We start from the raw sequence: 23,318 nt of genomic DNA, 5'->3' as shown, positions 1-23,318 counted from the left end.
CTGTGCTGAATCCAACAGAGTCACCAAAAAACCCTGGAGAACCTTCCATGTAAATCTGGAGAGCCACTCTGATGGCTCCCAGGGGCTCCCACATTTGTGCTTTTTCCAGCTGTGGAAGGAATTGAAGAACCAGGGCTTTACAAAGCAATGAGATCTTGCAGTGCTCTTTCCCTGACTGCAGTTTGAAAAGGCCTCAGGATAATGTGAGGTATTTAATTCTTTATATTCCTCACCATATCTTGGAAGTGATTAAAATGAGTTTAGGCTTATTCTTCAATACACTCCCGCCTGAGTTTGACAGATGGGAACATTTGTTGCTGTTGCTTAAGGGAAAGGTTAATATGAGGAAAAGGAGCAGAGTTTCCAGGATTCCACGCATGAACTTGCTGCCAGTAGAGGTCCTGAATACTCCTCCATTCACATTAGCAGGATGTTCACATTAAACTTGAAGACAATAATATAAAATGTCCGTGAGCCAAATTCTATTTCTCATCTCAGTGAGGGCAGGAGGGCACAAAACCATCTCTGGGCTTTTTGTCTCCTCAGGTGCAGCTCTGTGCCAGGCCCTGTGCTGGCAGCAGGAAGAGCTGCCCTGGCTTTGCAGTGGCTCTGAACAAGTGCCAGTCACGTTTAATTACACAGAGAAACAAACACTTTCTGCCGTGATTCTTTCTCTTGGAATCAAAATAGAATTCCCAACTCCTGGCCTTACCTCAAGGCTGTGATCACTGATGCTATTTGTAGATGAAAGGAAGCTGAACCTGTCCCTTTGTTTTTCCAAGGGGATGTACAGGCTTGTCTGTTAAAGGAACTGCAGGATTTAAACTGCACTCCTGGTTTTCCTCATGCCTTCTTGTTCAGCATGGACTTAAGCTGGGCTCGTGTTTCAAATCTCAGCACACAGGGGGATAAGCTTGGTCACAACTTGTAAACACATTATTCCACAAATACTCATTATGGGGCATTATTCTCAGTGGCAGGGAATGGAATTCAGGGCTTTATCTGAGATTATGGAGTGGAAGAATTGTGCAGATATTTTTATTTTGCAAACATAGAGCTCTACCCAGCTCTGTGCCAAGCACCTGGAGTTCCCACCAGCTTCAGGGAACACTCTAAGCACTTAGCAGTTCTCAGGTTCACAAAGCCCCAAATTCACAGGTCTGAAGGGTTGTCTGGAGAGTGTTTTATAGTTGGAGGGAAGAGCACAGAGCCTGGGACAAACTGGATACAGTCCATTTTAACTGGAAGCTGACAGTCTGTAAAACAAGCACTTTAGCTCTGCTAAAACTTCATGACAAAGCAACTGAGCAGAGTTTCCTCCTCCAGACCCTTTATTTTCCTTAATTTCTTTGGGGATTTCCATGGAGTATCAGGAGAAATACATGAAAAATATAAATAGATGGGAAGAAAATCAAGTCTTTCCCCAAGCTGATATATATATGGTGAATCACAGAACCAATCCCAAATGGTTTGGGTTGGAAGGGACCTCAAAGATGGTGTCTTTCCAACCCCCTGGGAATCTCCTGGAGTATCCAAGTAGAGCCATTTCTGTAGGATTTAAACCCAGCTTGGAGCATGTGCCAAATGCCAGCCTAGATTTCACATGGCTGAGGACCAATTCCATGATCTGTCCCAGAATTTCCAAGTGACCACGTGCAATTCCCTTCCCTTTGGAGGGTCTGGAAGTCCTGACACATTTTATGTCTGAGGCTGGTTGGAATCTTTTGAAGAGCAAGTTGTGGAGGATGCAGATACGATCACGCTGAGGGGGCTGAGAGGCCACAACACTTCCAGGAGCAGGAGAGGGAACAGAGGTTAATTTTGAAAGTTTGTTGTTGATCTTACACTCTTCCTCTTCAGAGCACTTTACAGAGTCTTGAGAATTAATCCAACTAGACAGGGACCAAGATAAGAAAATATTATCCTCACTTTACAGTTCCACAGAGAAATACTCCATTCCAGAGCCAGGACTGAGGCACAAGTTCCCGATTCCCAGTCTTGTGCTCACATGAAATGTGTAAGTAATTAAACTTCCTTTACTCATTTCAGCTGCTTCTCATTAACCAGGAGTACAAACTCATTAGAGGAGGAACTTTTTGTTACATGTGCTCAGAACACCAGCACAATGAGGCTGGGAATCCTTCTGAGCCTCTCCAAGTGTTACTGGAGTGTAAACACCAATCATGGAAAAGGCACTTCTCATTTTTAATGATTGTGTCTCAGAAAGCAAACAAACTCAAATAAAACTCAGTGTTACTTTGGTTTAAATTTTAATGCATTTCTCAGGTCAGTGTTTACCTGAGCTGAGCATTTTTCAGAAAATTTTCTCACTTTTAAAAAATAAAGAAGACATTGTATGCAGGAAAGAAAAGCTGTTTGTTACCAGTTATTTGAATGTTTTTTTTTTAATTTGTTGAATTTGAACCAAAAATATTGTGATCCTGTGAGATCCACAGCATCTCTCTGCTAACAAATCCTATGGACCAGATCCTTGCCTGCCATGGAAGAGGGTTTATCCACATCTTTGATAGATGAGCCATTAACTCCAGTGAAGCAGCTGAGAATTCCCTTAGTGCAGTTAAGAGGTTTTATTCTTCATAGCAAGACTAAGAATAATTGTCCAGAGCAAGAAAACATTCAGCAAAGACATTTTCTTTATTATTATATTTTTAACTTAAACTCCCATGATCTGGAGTGCCCTAAGTGAATTGAAAACTATGGAGATCAGAGCAAATAATGCTCCATTACACAGCTCCCTGAATCCCTGCAATCTCCCTTGGCAGAGTTATCTGCTTTGGAGCATCATAATTCCTCCATTTGAGCAATGTGAGGCTCATCCACATGAGAAATTTCAATGCCATCTTGCCCCCATCATGTTTTTTAGATCCATAACCTCAGCATGAGGCTCAGAAGGGCAGTGATGCCACAGAATGACTCTGGTACAGAAATGCATTTACAGAAAGACCATTCAGATCATTAAACATCCACTGCACTCTCCTTCTTGTCAGGAAAAGTCAACTTCCTAATTCCAGAGTGTTCTGCCAGTTGCAAGCAGGAACTGCAGTTCCTCCTTTCGTCATTCTCACCCGTTGCTCCCACTTTGCAGTGATAAAGCAGTTTTTTGAATGGTTTCAGGGTTTATTCCATGCTTTAATGTGGAGTTTCAAATCATTTACCAGATGGCATTGTCATCATTTTTCCTTCCCCACAGAATGAAAATGAACAAACACTTGACATTTCCAATATGTCTTCATCTAAAGCAAGAATTTTTAGAAGCCGTGGAATAGTGATAATCTGCTTTGCCTTAGATGGCCAGAATTGTTAAATGTGCCCTAAAAATCCTACATTTCCCACATGACTTTGTGGAAAATAGGGATAAAACCACACAATCATCATGGTTATGCCTTGTACCACGAGCTCTGTGCAGGGCAGAGCAGGAACATGGAACACCAGAGCAGCTGTGGAATGAGAGGGGAAGGTTCATTAGAGAAATTAGCTTGAGCTGCTCCAGCACTTAGAAATCAGCTCACATTTACAAACCCACGGCAGATGCATCATTTGGCAAAAAGAGTTCTGCAGTCAGTAATTTGCCATTCATCAGGGATTGCCTCTTAAATCTGGGATCCAAGCTAGGGTGCAGATGACATAGGAGGATAAATTTAGATGGGGCTGAAAACAATTATTTTGATTAAACCTCCAGCCAATGAGAGTGACAGTCTTCCTATTCCTCCCCTTTCCCCTCACTCACCCCTCTGAGGTGGAGATTGTGTGAGTTTAACCTCTCTTCCATGCAGGGGATTTTTGGATGGAGCTTTTGCTGCTGCAGAGTCTGTCCAGTGGAGTAGGGAGGGTATTTGGATGGAATGTGCTGCCTTGCTTCCATGTTAGCATTGGAAAAAGTGCTGGGAGGGAAATATTGAAGTTTTGTTTACCTGAAAAGGGGAGACTGTATCTATTAAAATAAAAAATTGGTTTTTCCTTGGCCTATTTTCCTACTGGGGTGACTCCTGGGACTGGATGAGTTGGTTCTGCTGGGAAATCTTGGTGAAGTTGTTGCCTGGCTCCTAAACTTCTCCTTGGCCATTCCAGCCTCTCACAGCTTTGACATGAATGTTTCCCAGTCTTTGAAGCTCTTTGTCCAATCTAACATGGATGTGTAGGAAGAGTAATGCTAACAATTTTAAGAAACATCAACAAAAGCATCATTTAACCACTCAGCTATTTTATTAGAAATAAAATTATGTTAATCTTGGCTGGCAATCTTGTGCCCACCAGGCCTTGGCTTGCTGTCATCATAAACAGCTCTGGTATAAAATAATGATAATAATATGGAGGTAAATTGCCACTTTTAAAAATGAGTTTTTAATGAATAATAGTTTTTAATGAATAATAGTTTTGAATCATCCTTTGGGATTGTAATGGAATCACAGAATGGTTTGGGCTGGAAGAGACCTTAAAGCCCATCCAGTGCCACCTCCTGCCATGGCAGGGACACCTTCCACCATCCCAGGCTGCTCCAAGTCCTGTCCAGCCTGGCCTTGGACACTTCCAGGGATCCAGGGGCAGCCACAGCTTCTCTGTGCCAGGGAACAATCCCTTCCCAATATCCCACCTCACCCTCCCTCCCTCAGCCTGGGGTCACTGTGTCTCTGTGGAGGTTCAGCACCAATGTCACTGCAGGCTGGGTTGTGTGGCTGTCCCAGAATTACCTTGCAATTCCTTTTTTATTCCTCATTTCCCTGTGGTGTGGATTTGGGCAGAGGTCACTCCTTGGCTGCTCACTGTGGCTGCTGCTCCTCCTTGCACTGTAGTCCTGTGAGAGTGGAGGAAAAAAGGCCAGAGCTGGGGATGGAGGGTGGTTTGGAAACTGAGCTGAGGGGCTGGAACTTGTAATGGCATAAACTGTAATTGCAAAATAAAATAACAAGAATTTGGGAAGAGGAAATTTTTATCTTATTTACTCTTTGGTAATTGTTGGCACTTGACTGCAGTCAGCTGCAAGCCCATCTCTGAGTGACAGCACAATTCCAGCCAGAGCAACCAAAAATAGTCCAGCATTTGAGTAACTTTAGGTTTTTTATAACCTAATACTGTCACAAATAAAAGCCAGTGTTACATGGGCAAATTGAACTCTCCTCTGCAGACTGGGGTAAACTGGGCAGTGCTGTGGGAAGCCGTACCCAGAAAGCAGCAGTTGTATTTTTCTTCAGCTAATCATGCCCAGACTTTAACTGGATTAGCTCATTTTTTGTTCATCAGTCTCGATATTTCAGAAGTTATTTAAGTTCTGCACTTAGATTCTTACTGAGGTGAGGAGGATGGCAGAGGGAGGAGAGGGAAGGTCCAACCCTTGCCAAAACTTCAATCAGAAAGAACTTTAATAAGCAAACTTACCTGATTTTGGTCAGAAAACCCACAGAGACTTCCCCTGCTGCTGTGCCAAGAAGTTTGGAATAATTGGAGATCCCCTCACCCTTGTTGAGGGAGGAAGGAAAAATCCTTTCTCCAACACAGGAGATGGGAGAAGGTCACTTTTCCCTCATGGTTTATCCCAAGGCCTCGTCCTTGGATATCCTTGAAAAGGGGATTTCAGTGGAGGGGTCAAAGCCCTGAGGAATTCTGTTAGCACCCCAGGACTGCAGTAACATTAATTAATACAAATCTACAGCATCACACACATTTGCATGGCTGTTTTACCTTTCTTACTATTTGCAGTTTTATTTGGTACCAAAACACAGGGTGACACAGTAGGGCTGCTTTCATTTTTTTCCTTATTAAACCATTTTAAGAAGTTGTCTGTTTTGAGGACCAGCACAACAGTCGAGCTACATTAACTTGTCAAGTGGATTAGTCATGAAACACCTTTTTGGACATTTTAATTCAGAATTAAAGTGGCTGTAATTTGATTTAGCTTACTTTGCTTTCAGAGTAAATTCAGGTAAATCAAATTAAGGTTCATTCAGTGTAGAGGTGTGGGCAGAAATCCTCATTATGGGCTACATGGAGCAACTGAAAACAGGAGGCCAGGTTGGATGGGGCTTGGAGCAGCCTGGTCCAGTGGAAGAAGGTCCCTGCCTGTGGGAGGAGGTGGAAGAAGATGAGTTTTAAGGCTCCTTCCAAGCCAAACCCTTCCATGATTCTGTGATTGTAACTATTGAGGAGCAGTACTGGAGAATCTTTGGGATTTTAGGGACTTGCTGGTTAATTTACCAAGGAAATGTCAGGGGCAGCAAGTTGAATATAGATAGGAAGAACAAGCCAGCCAATAATTACAGCTGCTGCATCTGTGGAAGGAAAAGAAGTTGTAAGTACCACAGTTCAAGCTTGAAGTTGTGTCTTGAACAGTTCTCTTAAAGGAGAGGGAATTTGCATCCCAAATAACCTAAATAACTAATTCAGTACTATCAATGCTGAAGTAAAGAAAGGAGGTGAGTTCCCTTAACTGTGACATCATCTCTGAAATGAGGGATGTTAGGTGAAGCAGAAAATAATGAGCTTTCACACTATCAAGCTTGTTTGAAGGCTTTTCAGTGATTAAAAAAAAACCCCAAACACTGAGTCTTGAATACAGAATAAATTCAATCACACTTTTCCAGCTGTGACTGTGTTAACCTTCCATTCACCAGGCAGTGTGTGACTAAATGAGGAGCCAGGTGACAGCTGTCCAAGAAAACCTGCAGTGCTCAGGCAGGTGTCACTGATGGAACAACCTGGCTTTTATGGCTCATTCTCCCTCTTTGATAAATGCTCTCTGGGTGTTAAATGCCCCTCCTGTGATGGCAATGAATGTAATTAATTCCTGATGATGAATACACTTCCAGTAATCCGAGTGACTTTCATTTTAATACTATCTTTTTTTTTTTTTTCTTGACAGGAAGCCTCTTTTTTGCCAGCTATTGACACATTGCCTGGATCCCACAGAGTGCAGAAGGAGGTGCTGCTGATGACCATTTGGCTGGCAAGTTGTGGCCAAGTGGCCACGGATCAGTGTGAGGGGCAGCTGCCTGACAAGGTGCTGGGAGCAGCCAACATCTACCAGGCCCTGGTGGCGTGGCTGCTGTCCCTGGTGAGTGCAGTGACCTGGCACAAAAGGTGATGAGGGCTGTGTTTGGACCTCCAGTGAATACACAATCACTCTTGAAATCTCCTTTTTCCCCTCTAACAGCTACAAAACAGTGGCTGAACAAAGTGGAAATTATGTTCTAATTCACCTCAGAGTCTGTAAATAAAAGTCTCGCTGGAGTCAGTGGAGCTGGGTTGTGCCTGGAGTTTATGTGAAGTGAAAAAGAAGTGAAAAATTGTTGAGCCAGATTTTCAGTTGTTGAAAGTGGCTGCTGGGTGTTAGGTTTTATATTTGGCAATGGACACAGGTTCCTGTTTTTCACCGCTTCTGGGTAAGAACAGACCCTTCCTGATAGTCAAGAGTGCTGTGAACAAGTGAGGGGCTGCCTTCATTGTCCTTTGGTTCACATGTTTTTCTCCTCTAAAGAAATCACCCCATCCTCTTTCCTTCCCATCCATATTACCCTTTATTCCCTAGGGAAAACAGTGTATTTTTCTTCCCCAATGTATATTTTTCCTTCCCACCCTGCTCAGTGGCCTTATTCTTTTCCCTGGCAAAGGCTCTGGAATACCAATAGTGATCCACGCAGTCAAGGTAGATTTCACTCTGAGCAGCCAGGCTTTTAAATCACTTAAACTCCACTTAAACACAATTAATTGTTAATGATGTTCGTGCTTGCATTAAAACATTGCTAACATTCTTTAGTGTTAGTTGAGTGCTAATGAAAATTGCCACTGGAACAGCCCTGGATCCTGAATTTTCCATTCAGACTCGTTAGCTTGTGACCAGCTGCAGTGTGAGCTCTCTTCCCTTGTGTTATTCCCATTAAAAAAACCACAAAAACCTGAGCTCTGACTTGTAGCAGTTCTCTCAGAGCCTGAAAGGGTACCTCAGCTTCCAGGGCTGAGTCACTCTGCTGGGTGTGGGGTCAGATGTTCAGATGGACTTTGTGCCCAAGAAAAACTGGGGTAAAATCCACCAATTTATTCTACACAGGCTCTGAAATGGCTGTTGGATAGCAATGGAAAAGTTTGCATTTCTTTCACTGAAAGAATTGGAAATGTCAAGGCATTTTTAGACCAAATTCTCATCTGGTAATCCATGCAATTCCATTGGCTGGCTTGTGTAAATCAGTATATCCTTACTGATTCCATTGGAGATGTGATGGATGCTGCCAGGTGGGAGCAGTGGTCCTCTGGATGGTGCAGAATTCCCCATGGGAATCAAGCAGGAGGACTTGGTGCTGGTGTTTTGAGTGATCCAGCTGAGCTGTGCAGCAGTTTCAAAGTCCAGCCTTTGCCCTGTGTTAAAAACATATTTTTAAAGTCCTTTATCTGCCTGTAAATGGTTTGGGGCTATATGTGCAGTAAATAGAGCTGATGATGCACCTAGAGACTGGTGATGGAAAACCAGCAGAACAAGACTTGGAGTTTCTGTATCCACCAGAACCCTGGGAGGGAATTACAGTCCTGTAGCTCAGACTTGCTTTTCTTTCCATCCAGAGCATGTTCTGGATCAGGTTACTCTGCTTTTCCTTTCTCCTCAATTTGCTGATTCTCTGTGTCTGACTGCCCCAGAGTTTTCTGCCCCGTTTCACCAGCTGCCCTGAACATTTTGCAGCATCCCAGGGCCTTCCCAGGCTGTTTCAAGTGTCTCTACTCTCTCTTTTCTGACTTATAATCAAGATTTTCATGTATTCTGCATGTTAAAGTGGATTATGTTTCATCTGACTTTGAGCAACCTAAAGAGCCAAGGCAGAGTCTGTCCTACTGGAACCTTCTCCCTCGATCTAAACTGATATTCACAAAAATAATTTATGTCTTGGGGTTGCAGAAGTCACTTTTTATCCTTTTTGGTTTAAATCAGATCTATAAACTGGAAAATAGAATGTTTGCCTCCCACACATATGTGCACAAAAAAAATCCATGAAAAAGAAATCACCTCAGCCCAAATAAAAGGGGATTCACAGGATGGGGATTGATGGGGTTTGGGCTATTAGTGAAGGGCTTCTTAGGGAAGCCTGCAGCAGTCTCTTGGAATGGCATCATCCCTTTGGATGGATTTGTGAGCTGAGATTGGGTTGATTTCACTGTCACTGATAAAGGCACACACGGTGCTGCTGTGACAGGAACATTCTGGGCAGCCTTGACAGAAAATAATGTGAATTCTGCTTCAAACTGGTGGAAGTCAGAGCTTGCAAGTCCTCATTGAGAAAATAAATCCTATGGCTTATCAAAAGCAATGTGTTATTCCTATTTAATTTGATCTTTATTGATTTTTCTACTGGCTAAACCACAGCTAATCTACTAATCAAAGCAGAGTGCTCCCTGGGTTGTTGTGGGGCTCTACTCAAAAGCAACAGAGCAAGATAAAGGGTTTTCTTCAGTCCATCTAAAAATAGAATTGTGTTCCAATGTATTTCCAGGTGCCTCCTGTGAAGAGGAAGGATGGCCCCAAAGCTCCATTTGAGGTGGTGGGGCTGCAGCAGGCCTGGAGAGAGGAAGGCTTGGCCCTCTATGCCTGCCTGGTGGCACCAGAGGAACCTTCAGCCCAGAGCTGCCCCTGGAGCCACGAGTCACCAGTGAGTAGCAGCATTTACACCTGGTAGTTGTGCAAGCAGGGCAGTGAGGCAGGACAGAGCAGTGTCAGAGCTGCCCAGATGGGGATGGGGGAACAGCCCAGCCTGTGGAACTGAAGGATTGCTTACAGCTGATTGCCAGCCCAAGCTGTCCTCAGTTATTCTGCATTTAGATCATGTGCACACCACAAACCAGCTCTCTGTTGCATCATTTTTTCTCAATTGCTCATTAGCTGGAACCTCACACTGCAGAAATCTGGCTGGATTTGGAGGAGACACATCTTTTGGCACCTATAATGGTTTTTCCTCCTTTATTTTAACCGTGCAAAGAGTGTGGCATAGGAGGAAGAGTTATTTTTATTTGGCTACCAGGAGTTGAGGTCTGGAAGCAGGACCTGAGCCTGAACCCTCCATTTTAGTGGGCCCTTGAGCCTGAGCTGTGCAATAAAACTGGAAGGTCTTGCACACAGGCTGGAAATTTAGCACATGCAGGTGGCACATATGACATGATATGAACTCCTGTCCTGAACACAGCAGAGCTCTGAAATTGCAGCTCTTGGCTCTGCTCTGTTGGTTCTGTTTTTCACAGAGCTGATTTGATACAGGTTGGAGTATCTTCTACCTCTGTCTTTTTTGGAGAAAAATAAAAAATTATTCTTGTTTTTTTTTTTTCTTTTCTTTGAGACACCTTTTTAGGCAGTATTGCTCCTCTTGCCTGGTGTAAATACCTATTTTATCTGAGCAATGTGGGTGACTCTTGCTGGGAAGTGAGGCCAGGTGGATGTGGGGAGCCAGAACCCCCAGATCTTCTGGGAGTCACTTGCTTGAATAACTGTTCTGTGGCTGAGGAACCTTTGAGGTGCTGCCCTGTGCTTTGCTGAGGCTGCTGAATTCCTCTCAGGTGGCTCAAAGCAGCTTTTGTGGTTTCAGTGAGCTGGTAGTGGATTTTCTACTCTATTTTTTCCTGCTTCATTCCCAGCTATTTTACCTGCTGGCCACACCATGGGGAGCCTAAATGGAACAGGATGTGTGAACATGTTTTTAAAACACACTTCAGCATCCCCTCCTCAGCTGCAGCAAGTGTTCTCCACTTGCAGCTGCTGCCTGGGAGCAGCAAAGATTGCATTTCCCATGTTGTATCACAAAACCTGGAGTTTGACAGCTCCAGAGCTCCTGAAGATAAATGATGGATGCTGGCACCAAATGTCATGATTAAAACACTACCAGAACAACCCAGCCCAAAACAATGAGCAGCTTTTCCATTGGTGATTGAGCAGCCCTGGGCAGAGGCTGATGAGACCAGGCTCTGCTGGACTGGACAAGGACTTGGTGTTGGTTCCTGCCCAAGGCAATTGAATTCAAAGTGTTTCCTCTGTGGAGCAAAGCAAGTGAGGGACAGAGCCTGACCTGCTCTCTGCTGATTCCAGCTGAGGGCTTGGCCAAAGCACCAAAATTACTGAGCACTGCTGATGCTCAAAGTATGTCCCCAGGGTTACAGAATTGAATGAACTTTTGGAGTTGTGGGCTCAGGCTGCCCTGAGTGGAGCTGGGAAGGGTTAAATGACAACCTGGTGGAACAAACTGTGCTGTTTTTCCAGTCCTTACCATGGAATCACAGAATGGTTTGGATTGGAAGAGGCCATTCAAGGCCATCCAGTGCAAATCCCTGCAAGAAGCCAGGACACCTTCCACTATCCCAGGCTGCTCCAAACCCCATCCAGCCTGGCCTTGGACACTTCCAGGGATCCAGGGGCAGCCACAGCTTCTCTGGGCACCCTGGGCCAGGGTCTCCTCACCCTCATCATGAAAAACTTCTGAGCTCAGCTCTGTTCTCAGCAGTGACATTTCAGGTGTTGGGGGCAGCTCTTCCAAGCAGGACTTAGATTTCCTCTCCCTCATTAGAGGCTCTGTCTTTGTGGTGGCACTGACTTGTGTCAATCTTTCTTTCCTGAGGCATTTGTAGAGCTGCTGCTTCCCCCAGCAGAGATCAGAGCTGGGAGGACCAACAGAAGTTGGGATGTCAGCCCCAGCAGAGAGAAGGAAAATGACAGCAAATCTCTCCCTGTTCCTGCCCTTGGGCAGCTTCAGCTACTGTGGAGAGAAATGTGGACTTTATTCTTCACACTGCAGGCCTCAGTCTCTCACTGTCCTCTCAATGTGCAAGTTCTCAGTGGCTGAATTGAAAAACAAAACCCTGTTGGGGCTCTTACTTGTTCTGGTTCCAGTTGTCTCCTGTGGGCACAAAGAGACACTTTTCAGGGCTTACCTTTAAAATATGATTTGGTTTCCAGGTGCCTTTGTTACATCTGTTTGCCATAAGAATTTAGGGAGACTTTAAGTTACTTTTTTTGGATTATGCAAAAAAGACCAGGTATGTGTAAATGTTAACCATGATGACAAATGATATTTTAATATTAATGTGTAGAGCCCAGAGTCCATTTTCAGTCCCAAAAGGGGGCTCTGTGCCATCAGTTTCTTATTTATTGGCCATTTCACTGTTATCTGTGTATCTTTTATTATTTATCACACTCTAGTTCTCTGTCCCAAGGTATAATAGTTATAACTAGACTAATAATAGTGGCTTCTCCAGACAAAAGCTCCTGTTCTTAGCACATCAAGAAGTCTTTTGGCTTATTCAGCTGAGATGGCATCTATTCCTATATCCAGTGGTTCTGCTGTGTTTCCTCTCATTTTTATCAGTTTTTGGGGGGGGTAGTTCAGGGTGGTTTTATTTCTGTCCTCCTCCAAACAGCTGCTAGAAGTGAGGCAGATTTCAGCATCTCTGCCTGGTTTTGGTTTCTTGTTGTCAGAACAAATGCTGGAACACTCAGCTCCTGTAATCCCTGTGTGCTGATAGACAGGCTGCAGTTCCAGGCATGTCTGATGGGAATTAGATTTGTACAGGCTCTGCTCTAACAATCTCCCAGGCATTCCCAGTTATCCCACTGGCCCTGTGTGGAGCTCTGGGGCTCCTCTCTCTGCACCTCCATCACTTCATTCTCCTGTGGCTCAGAGGAGCTTCCAGCCTCTGTCCTTTGATTTGGGGTTTTCCTCCTTGAGCTTCACTTTTTAGGTGCAATAATCACAGAATAATGGAATATCCTGAATATCCTGAATATCCAGAGCATGGAGGGACCCACAGGGATCATCCAGTCCAGCTCCTGCCCTGCACAGACACCAAACAGCCCCACCCTGGGCATCCCTGGCAGCCTCGGGGCTGTGCCCATTCCCTGGGCAGTGCCAGCACCTCTGGGGGAAGAACCTTTCCCTGATCTCCAGCCTGAGCCTGCCCTGGCCCAGCTCCAGCCGTTCCCTGCTCCTGTCCCTGTCCCAGAGACCGGAGCTGCCCCTCGGGAGGAGCTGCAGCCCCTGCTGAGCTCTGCCCTCAGTCTCCTTCTCCAGCTGAACAATCCAAGTGCCTCAGCTGCTCCTCAGAGCCTTCCCCATGCCCATGTCCCTCCTCTGGACACTCTCCAACAGCTTTAGATCCTTCTGATGATGTGGCACCCACAACTGCCCCAGACCTGAGGTGAGGCCAGAGCAGGACCTTCACTTCCCTCGAGTAACTGATGGAGAGAAGATGTTCTGCACAATTGTTGAGTCTGTTAATATGTGATTAAGTCTCCTTGAGGTCACTGGTTTTGTTCTCTGAAAGTCCTGCTAATTAAGAATCAACCTAAAGAACAATGAGGCTTAGAGGGGAGGTTAAATGATGGAAAACTGTGGTTTAGCAGTGCAGTAGTCAATATTAATGTATCAGTATTAATATTAGCCTCAGTCTTAAAAAAAATCACAGAATGGTTTGGGTTGGAAGGAACCTTAAAGGTCATCTGATTTCAACTCTCTGCCATGGGCAGGGACAGCTTCCACCAGACCAGATTGCTCAGTGTTCTCTGCACCCTGGCATTGAACACTTCCAGGGATGGGGCACTAACAACTGTTTTCATTTAGATCCCTAAGAAATCCTTTGGCAGTTAAGTCTCATTGTATTGGGCTGGATTAGGGTTCTGTTTATGGGCTTTCCTTCCCCTCTGAGTGTGGTGGGATGTGCTTTGGAGCAGGGTTTGTGAGCAGATGGATGGCATGAGCATGGGCTGAAGGGTGTGGGGGTTTGGGTGTCACACCAGGGGTTGGTTTGGAGAATCTGAGGGCAGCTGTGTGCAACTGGAGTCTGGGATGGCCATGGACAGAGGAGGAGCTGCTGCAGGTGCAAGGTACAGACAGAGTTTCTGAAACCTTCACCAAAGCTTTTTAACCACTGGCTCTTTACAGGCTGCAGAACATCTCCAGGGAGCATCCAGGTTTTACCAGACAGTTTCTGCATTTCTGACCTCTACATGGCTTCCAGATCTTATTTGGTGGAAAGATGAACTGGCCAGTCACTTCCAAAACCAGCTGTGCCCACTTCTTCCTGGAATTCCCTCTGTCCTGCTCAGTAACATCACTGCTGTTAATCCTGACCCTCAGGTACTGTACAGAAATGCTTGGACTTCTGGTCATTTTTTGATCAGGTCCAGTAAAAATTATTTTTCCAGTGTTAACAGATATTCTGATTTGCTTTAGCACAGGATTTAAACAGAGTTTGAAAACAAATGCTTCCAATATCAGAATATTGCGTTCTGTGATTTTAATATCTGTGGATATACACAGGGAACTGTGTGAGCTACAAGGACACAGCACCTCTCCAAATCAAGTGCTTCCAATGTCTTGCCTGCCTGGAAATGTCTGCAGGAGCACTCACTGCTGTCCATAAACAGAATAATAATTAACCTTTCACTTCTGTCAGATTAGCAAGTGCTCCATAACAAATGAATGAAATGTTGCAAGAATTCTTTTTACTAACTGGGGGAATTTATTCCTTGAGGGCATCCAATGCTGCTTTTAGGCCTCTACCAGCCTTTCCTACCTTGGTGTAAATATTTAGAGTGGATTTTCAAACCAGCACATAATATGACCTGATTTCTATACCTTTTGGGGGAATGTTTTGTTTATTTCTTTCTCACAACAGCACCAGCCTTTGGACAATATTTGGTCTTTTCCCAATATTTTTAGATGAACAAAACCCTTGAGACATAATTCCAGGGAATAGCAAAGCCTGCAATTCTTGTTCACAATGAAGTTTTAATTTTGAAAATGATGCAGCATGAGAACTTTTCTGCCATTTCAACCAGATTTGGGGATTACTATGACTCTGTGAGAATCAATGCCATGAAAGCTTAGGGGTTTAGCAGTGCACTTAGCAATTTGCCTAAAGGTTTATCCCACTTGTGTGCAGGAAAAGGAGGCTTAGTGTTGTTGATTTGCAGTCACTGTGGCTTTCAAGCAGAAGCAGGAGCTGTAAAGAGTCTGACGTACTCGTAAAAGATAAATCTGCTCTGTGCTTTTAAGGCATAAAATAAGACATCATTTGAAAGAGCCAGGGCTTTTATGCAAATCCCTTATTAGGGGAATTATAAATCATTAGGATTGAACAGCATGATAGCAGGTGCTTTCTGGGGGTGGATCTTTGCCTTGATGCCGTGGAAAACATGATGTCGATTTAAAAACCACATTCTCTTCCCAAGTTCAAGTGCTCTGTGCCCCCCAGGCCTGAGTGAGGCTGAGACCCCTGTGTGTTGTGGCTTTTTCACAGAGTTATGGAATCACAGCATGGTTTGGGTGGGGAGGGACCTCAAAACCCATCCAGTGCCACCCCCTGCCGTGGACAGAGACACCTTCCACTGTCCCAGGCTGCTCCAAGCCCTGTCCAGCCTGGCCTTGGACACTGCCAGGGTGGGACAGCCACATTTTCACAGCTGGTTAGAGGCAGCAAGGATGATTTCCAGAGCAGGGCTCAATGAGCCACGCTCTCAGCAGGCAGCAGCTCACCCTGATGTCTGCCCTGGAGCTCTGCAAAGTGCTACCAACAGAGAATGTTCCCAAGTGTCATTAAAATACAACCAAAAAGTGCAGCTTAGAAAACTCAGTATCACATTCTTTTAACTTCTTTGGTCTGAAGGTTTGGTACAAGGCCAGTGATCCATGCTTTGCTTGTTGTACATTTGTATTTCTTTTGAGAAGTGTGTACAAGACTAAGCAGCCCAAAGAACCCACGTGTTGGAGGAGCATGCAGTGAATCCCTGCCTTTGCTCCAGGTAGATCAGAGTCTGAGAGAGAAATCCTGGCAGGATGGTGGAAAAATTGTGTAGAAATGGAGGGAGAGGGAAGCTGTTGTGTACTAAGCAGCTCTGTGTGTGATCAGGGGAGCAATTGCCAGCAGTAATTGTAATAACCTTATGCTTTTTGTTTATTAGTGCATGAGCCAATGTCTTGTTTTCAGTCAATTTGTCTGCTGGATTTTCTGCCTATTCTGGACCCCAAACAGATTTCTTTGCCTGTGCTGGTTTTTGGAGGTATTTTTACGAGTGCTGTGCAACCAGCCTATTAACCTGCAGCAATTCACTCCTGATAGGAGCAGCAGATCACAATGCAGTCATTAAAGCCCAGCTTGGGCTGGGAGTGACAACATCCCTGTGGAAGCTGTTAACTGCAAGGTCCCCTGTCAGCAGAAAGAGGATTTCTTCATTTTAGCATAAAATAAAAGTACTTTCTGCTGCCAAGCCACAGGATGCAAACATTCACCTGAGGGATACAGAAGACACACACAGAGCCAGTGTTGATGCTGCTTTTCCTCAGTCTCTTTGGTCCAATTCTGGAATTCTTTTCCTCTCCCTCAGTTTTTCTGGATGTTGGGACATTTTCCCAAAAGGTGAAGCCCTTGATGGTTGTCTTCCAGAGCATGTCCTTGAGCTCCCAACCTGTGCAGGTGCCAGGACACAGGAATCAGGGCATAGCAACATTTTCAGGGAGGTTTTTAGGAAGAAGGGAAACCTCCATCCCTCCTCTGTCCACAGATGTTCCTAAGCCAAAGTGAAGGAGATTTTTTTACTTTAAGTTCCAGAAAATTGAATTTTGTTGCACCTCCTGGTGATCAGCTCCCCTTGTGCTGCTCCTTTAGCAGCTCCCCTGCTCTGACACAAAATTTGTGTAGGTTTTTGAAATAGTAGTGATTAAATGCAAGTCTACACAAAGTTTCCTCCTTACTTTTTGCTTAAGCAAAGCACTCCTGTTTTGGTTTTTTTGTTTTGTTTTGTTTTCTGGCTAATTGTGGGTAAGAATTCCAGAACTGGGTCCAGGGAATTTAATTTTCCCTGATATTGTTACCCAATCCTGCTAAAAATGTCCAGCAGCACAGACTGACCAAACAGCAAGGTGGATGTGTGGCAGGGGCTGGCAGAAAGTAGAGCAGTTCTTTCATGTGGAATTTCAGATTTTTGGGCTTTTCCTGCTGGAGTTGGTGTTAACTGTGTTGCCATAGGAGCTCTCACACACACAAGCTTTGAAAGTTGAATATTTTATTTCAAATTCTGAACTAACCATGTTGGATACATGAAGAGCTGGACATTGCTGCTGAAGTTTGAAGTCCCTGTGGAAAAGCAGCCCTGGATGCAGCACTTGTTGCTCTGTGCACTTGAGGCACAGATTTAGAGCTGAGATTCCCAAGCTGTGTGTGCAGCCTCTGAAGAGGGAGTGGCAGGCACTTCCAGAGGATCTTTTCATGTCTGTGAGTCTGTGTTTCAGCATGAGCTCAGTGAGAACGCTGTGAGCTCTCTGAGTTCAGACTCTGAGTGCTGTGACATTATTTCACTGACAAGCACCATGGCCTTGGCCCTGCTGAGTTGCCTTCAGCATCTTCCACTCTCTTTTGCTGTAACTTCTTTCAATTTCAGTGCTGAGGGAGGTGTGCTCAGTGAATGCTGCTCATTGCCACATCAGCCTTTCACCCGTGGCTGTGTGGGCATTGCCTTTCACACATCCCAAACTGCAGAACTGGGGTTTGCTGTGCTTCAGGGGCTGTGCTGGTCTGATTTGGGGTTATTGCCCCATGTGTTCTTTCTCATTTCATGCTGTGTGAGCAGCACCCAAGCTGGGCCATGGTTTGGGATGGAGGTGCTGCCAGAGCTCCCTGGAGAGCAGCACAATTTGCTCAGCTCCCAGACCTGATCCCCACATTGCTGTGAGCTCCCAGATTTAGTTCACAGCCCAGGGCTGTGCTTTCCTCATCCAAAGCTTGAAGGATTTGATTGTTGTGCAGCTGAAATGGGCATTAGGGAGGGATAAAACACCCAGGACAGCTCCTCCTCATGGGCACACCAAAGCAGCCCTGGCAGTGCCAGCCATGGAGCCCAGAACTCTGCTCTGGGACATCCAGGCTGAAGCTGTAGAGCAGAAGGTTCAAAAGGACAGGTTCATCCTGCCCTTTGCTTTCAAATATTTCCTGTGGCTTGTCTTTATCTGAATTAGTGAAAAGAGTCAGGTCTTGCCTGGCTGGTACCCTGAGCCTGCTGTGCAGCCTGCTCAAGTTGTACCAACAGCTTGGGTGAGAGCACATGGGGCTGGTGATTCCACATGGATAAGGCTTGTCTGGGGGAGAAATGTTTGTCCTGGGACTTCATCTATTTACATTTATAGAAAATAATCCATAGCTGCAGCCCAGAATAGCTGCATGGCTGTATCTTCAGGAAGCAGAAGGTGACATCCTGGCCCTGGCTGAATGAATCCTGCTGGAGTCTGGCATTTATTTTCATGGAGCCAGGAGTTCAGGCAGCAACTGGCATTTGTAAATAAAAAAACGTGACCTTTAGAAGGAGGAAGGACTACGCTGATGTCTACCAGAGCTGGCACAGAGGTGAAGGCACAGCTTGAAGGGGAATAAAACATTACAGGTTTTCATTCTTCCTAAAATTGGACAGCTCACATTTAGATTGTGTCCATCACTTTTATCATCCATTATTCCTGAAAAGAGCAGCTTTAAAGAATTCTCGAGCTCCTGTGCTTTGCCATTAGTGCTGATGGGCACAAAGGCTGGGAGCTACTCTCTCATTCTGTGGTTTAAGACATCCCCTTCCCAATCCAGAAGGGGAACAAGGAGAAGTGAGATCCATTTCAAACTGCCTGCAATAGTCACCAGAACTGCATGTCTTCCTTGATGAGCCCTCTCTATCCCAGACTTTTTTGCTGCCTGGGCTCCTCCTGTGGTGCCTCCACTTTCCTGTACTAAATTCTGTAGCCATCTGAAGAGAACATGCACAGTGGGGAGGGAAGATGTGCAGGGAACACACTCAACATTGTGTTAATCTGGATTTTACCAGGAAAACTGCTCCTGCACACAGCAGCAGCGAGAGAAGAGTTTGAGAGTGATGCTGCCTCATTCAAGGGCAGGATTTGGTGAATCACATCAGACATGAGCCTTGCTGAGAGAGAGAAGTGCTTTCCCTGCTGCCCCTGATGTGCTCAGCAGGGCTGGCAGCGAGAGGTGACCTCAGCACAGAGCTCCCTCCTGGCTCTGCAGCTCCTGGGAGTGCAGAATCCTTCTCCAGGAGTCTGGTGTTGTCTCACAGAGATAATGGCTGAGCAGATCTTTGCCTTGTGTGTGAGGAGATGAGATTGTGGAGTACATGGGGATGCTTCCTGCAGTTTCTGTTTTCCTGCTGGGGCTGGGAACAGCCTGGAAGACTCCTTGCAACTTAAAAGACTCTCTCAGATCACCTGACAGCAAAAGCTCTTCCTTTGTTGACAGAGATGGGAACAGAAAACTCTGTAAGCACGAAGAGGGGATCACGGGCTTGGTCATATTTCTGTGTGACAGTTAAATATTCATGGCTTTGCTGCAGCTCCAGTCTCTGAAATGTGCTTATTCTTCTTCTTCTTTCTGCTGAGGATTTTATGGCACATTTTTGTTCTCCTGTGAGTCTCCTTCCCGGAACTGTCTGCCTGCATCTGGGTGATATTATCTGAAACTAAGCAGGAGCTTGGGGTTTCTTTTAAATGCTTTTGGAAGAATTGGTGTGTGTTCAATCCTAGCTGTGGCACAAAGTAGTCTTTTCCAGTGTCTTAAGGTAGCAGAAGCTGGAATTTGTCACCCAAACCAAATAAGGATAAATTGGCAAAGAGGAATAACTAAAACCTGGAGTTTAAGGATGTGGCCTCCCTCCCTGCTCATCCTGCTCGTGGCAGTGTGGATGGAGAGGATGGCAGTGCTGTTAGAAGCCCTGCAGACACACATGGGGATGGTTATGGTTCTGTGAGTCTGGGGTTTGAAACGTGTCACAGCAGAAGTCAGGATATCCCTGGGGATGTGCAGCTGCTGCTGGCTGAGTGCAGGGAACCTTCCTCCCTGGGATAAGGCTTTTCCCAGGAGATGGGAGGTTGGTACAGGCTCAGAGCCTCACTGGAGAAGTGTTTTCAGCTAAGGATCAAAGGCTGGGCTGCCTCTCCACCATTCTGCAGGGTTTGGGGAGTGTCCTCTCCTCCCACCAGGGGACAGGTCAGCACTCAGAGCTGATGCTTCCATAGGCTTGGGAAAGGATTTTCAGCTGCTGTGATGTTGGAGGAGTGAGAGGAACCAGCCCTGAGGTGAAACCAATACAATTCTCACACCTACCTTCTTGTAGAACATTCAAAGTAGCACTGAAGTATCATAAACAGAAATGTGTCCAAGTTATTTCAGTAGGAGAAAGGCTCCTGCAGAGGGTCCCTCTCTCTTTTTGTGTCCAAAAGGGCTCAGCTCAGTATTAGAACAACTGTCTCCATGCAATTCTCTCCTACATCACAGGGAAAGTGACTTTCTCCCTGTTTTTTCCTGCTGATGGCATAGGAGGGCTGTGTCAGGAGCTCTCCACTGGGACATTTTAGCCAGGCTGGACAAAGCAGGGTGCTCATCCTGCACATGAGGAGAAGTATTTCCTGGGAGAAATATGACTTTTCAAGCTCCATTTTCTGTTGGTTTGTGAACTCCCATTCAGGTTGGCTGTTGGAAAATAAATGTGGCAGATGACAGGAGCAATTCCCACAGGCTTTGCTTCCCAGGTGTGGCCACACCCCTGCTGTGTCTCTTGGAGCAGCATCCTGGGATCACCATGGAGCCACAGCTTACACCAGGGTGCTCCCCTTGGATTTTCCACCCTGTGTCCTGGAGCTGGATGATTTGTGGCTCTTGGAGCAGCATCCTGGGATCACCATGGAGCCACAGTTTACACCCTTGGATTTTCCACCCTGTGTCCTGGAGCTGGATGATTATCCTGAAGGTTTCTATGGAAATAGAGGCTGGTGTTGATTTGACCACATTTTTCCCTTCTTTTCCTTCTTGAACATTCACAGACATGAGGTTTGTTCAAGGAGCAGCTGGAAGAAATAGGAAACTGGGATTTTGCTGTGTTCCCTCTTTGTGGGGCCTGTCTGGGCTCATTGCACTGTGCCACTGTTGCAGATGGGAGCTGGCATCATGCACTGGAAATGGGGAAGATCCCTTTCCCTTAAATCTACTTTTCCTCTGATGATATTTTCCACAGCAAATAAATGTAATATCAGCAGTGGAGGCTGGGGAATGATGGATTGCAGGACAGAATGGACAGATCCACTGGGAGATGCCAAAGCCCTTGGTTTGGTGCAGTTGATTTGACTGAAATGGGGTGAAAAGTGAAATCCCCAGTTCTGCTTTCAGGCAAATATCTCATGAAGCACAGGAAACAGAGGAAGGACACAACACAAAAGGTTACTGAAGTGGAAAGGCAGTTGTCAGAGGGGTTTTAATATTGAAATGAATTTCATTTTCTGGTCGTTACTTTGAAACATTTGTGGAATGCTCTGAAGTGCCTATCATTTGCTAGGCAGCACACCCAAAATCTCTCAGGTGATTACACAATTAAACAGCATTATATGGAGCTCATAATGCAGAGTGGATGCTTCTCCATGCAGGGTTAGCCCCTTTTCTCTCCATCATAAAAGTCCTGATGAGACCACGTTGAAAATTAATTTCTTTTTCTGTTTTTGAAAAGGTCAGTCCACATGAGCTGAGGACAAATTAACACCTGCTGTAAATCAAAGTAGAGCCCTTAAAAGTAGTGAAGCCTCTTTGAGCTACACCTGAGCCTGTGTTTTAAAAGTGACTATTTTTTTTTCCTTCGTCCCTGGAATGATTCCCAGCCACTGTGAACTCTGCCTAAATGCATCCATATTTCTGGAATGTTCAAACCAAACAAACATGACTTTCAAGAGTTGCCTTTGTCCCTGGCCTTGCTTACAGAGCGTGCAAGCACAGCACATTCTCCTGAGTGACACATCCTTACACTTGCACTTGTACAGGTTGCTTGCTTGGCTGCCCAGAAAATGGATGAGAAACAAAATAAGGTGCTGAGCCTGGGAAATGCTGTGCTTGTGTCCAGCTGTGGCCTAAAATGCAGTTTTTTGCCTGTCCATGAGGATGTGGCACGATGAGCCTTACAGCTATGTGTCACTTGTGGTGACATGAGCACAGGAGAAATGTGCTATTTTGGCTACAGGCATGTAGAAGTTCATGCAACCCCTTCCCTACCCTTCCATTTGATTGGTTAATTAGAGCATTGCTTTCACAGAGCCCTTTTCTGCTGAGTGCTCAGCACAGTCCTGGAGAATTGAGGTCTCAGCTGATGGATGCAGCTCCTGGTGATGTCCCTGGGTGCTCTGCATGTTGGGGCTGGACCCTGGGAATGCTCAGGCTCTTGGGAAGCAGTTTCAGATCCATGTTCTTGGGATATCAATTAAATGGAGCTACTGGAAGAGTTGCAAGAAAGCAAATTATATAAATTAACAACACTGGGCTGAGTTTAGTCCATCAGCTGCATCCTGGTGTGCTCTGTGGCTGTAAGATCCTGGTTTGTCCTGCTTTATTTTAGGATAACATGGAAGTGTGAGCTGTCCTTTGTGCATTTCAGGCAGTGGAGAAGGCGTTTGCAGTGCCAAAGGGATTTTACTGGCAGACAGTTGAGAGTGATGACAAACACTTCCCTGACAGCAGTGCCATGGAGGCTTGCAGAGACACAGACACCGAGGTAAAGAACAACAAACAACCCCCTCCTTCCTCACCTGGGGGCTGAGGGGGGACACTGAGAGACAATTAAGTGCCCTGGAATATTTCAATCTAGAGCTTTGATACAAATACTGATCTTGAAGTATTTTTCACTCAGACCTAAATATATCAGCTGAGTATTTTATGTCATCAGTATTGATGTGCTGATTGCTCTGAGCTGCAGAAGATTAAACTTTGAAATGTGTGGGTTGGAGAAATTGCTACCAACCAGGTGCAAATCTGTAAGAGTAGACAAAATGTTGATAACCTGAAACCACTTGACTGTAAGTCAGCAAACAGCACAACTTTGATTAAACTTGGGCTCAGAAACATTCTAAGAAATTTCTGAAGGTTCTGCCCAGCCTTCAGTAACTGTGTGTGCTTTGTGAACAAGTAGAGAGTAATTGTATTATTCCACCCCAGGAGAAGAGAAGGTTAAAGTGACTTCAGTTAGCTCTTGGTTAGGAGTGCAGCACAAAATGTTCAGGACCTCACCCCTGTGAAATGAATTGTTGGGAGGAGCAGGACAGGGCCAGCAGCAGTAATGGGGATCAGCCAAGGGCCACAAAGCCACAGACTGGTTTGGGTTGGAGGGACCTCAAAGCCCATCCAGTGCCACCCCTGCCATGGCAGGGACACCTTCCACTGTCCCAGACTGCTCCAAGCCCTGTCCAGCCTGGCCTTGGACACTTCCAGGGATCCAGGGGCAGCCACAGCTTCTCTGGGCACCCTGTGCCAGGGCCTGCCCACCC

At 45.5% G+C, this 23,318-nt stretch overlaps 1 protein-coding gene across 1 annotated transcript in view; it reads left to right on the top strand.

Moving 5' to 3' along the window:
* Positions 1 to 23,318, top strand: part of DNAAF8 (dynein axonemal assembly factor 8) — an 88,676-nt gene that overhangs the window by 20,806 nt on the left and 44,552 nt on the right. The window contains exons 11-14 of the mRNA XM_058849950.1: positions 6,875 to 7,066; positions 9,489 to 9,644; positions 13,914 to 14,108; positions 22,433 to 22,549. Of these exons, the coding sequence (XP_058705933.1) occupies positions 6,875 to 7,066; positions 9,489 to 9,644; positions 13,914 to 14,108; positions 22,433 to 22,549 (660 nt within the window). The remainder of the gene's footprint in view (positions 1 to 6,874; positions 7,067 to 9,488; positions 9,645 to 13,913; positions 14,109 to 22,432; positions 22,550 to 23,318) is intronic.

This window comes from Poecile atricapillus, chromosome 14, assembly GCF_030490865.1.
Source record: "Poecile atricapillus isolate bPoeAtr1 chromosome 14, bPoeAtr1.hap1, whole genome shotgun sequence".
NCBI lineage: Eukaryota > Metazoa > Chordata > Aves > Passeriformes > Paridae > Poecile > Poecile atricapillus.
This window is presented reverse-complemented; position numbering and strand designations above follow the sequence as displayed.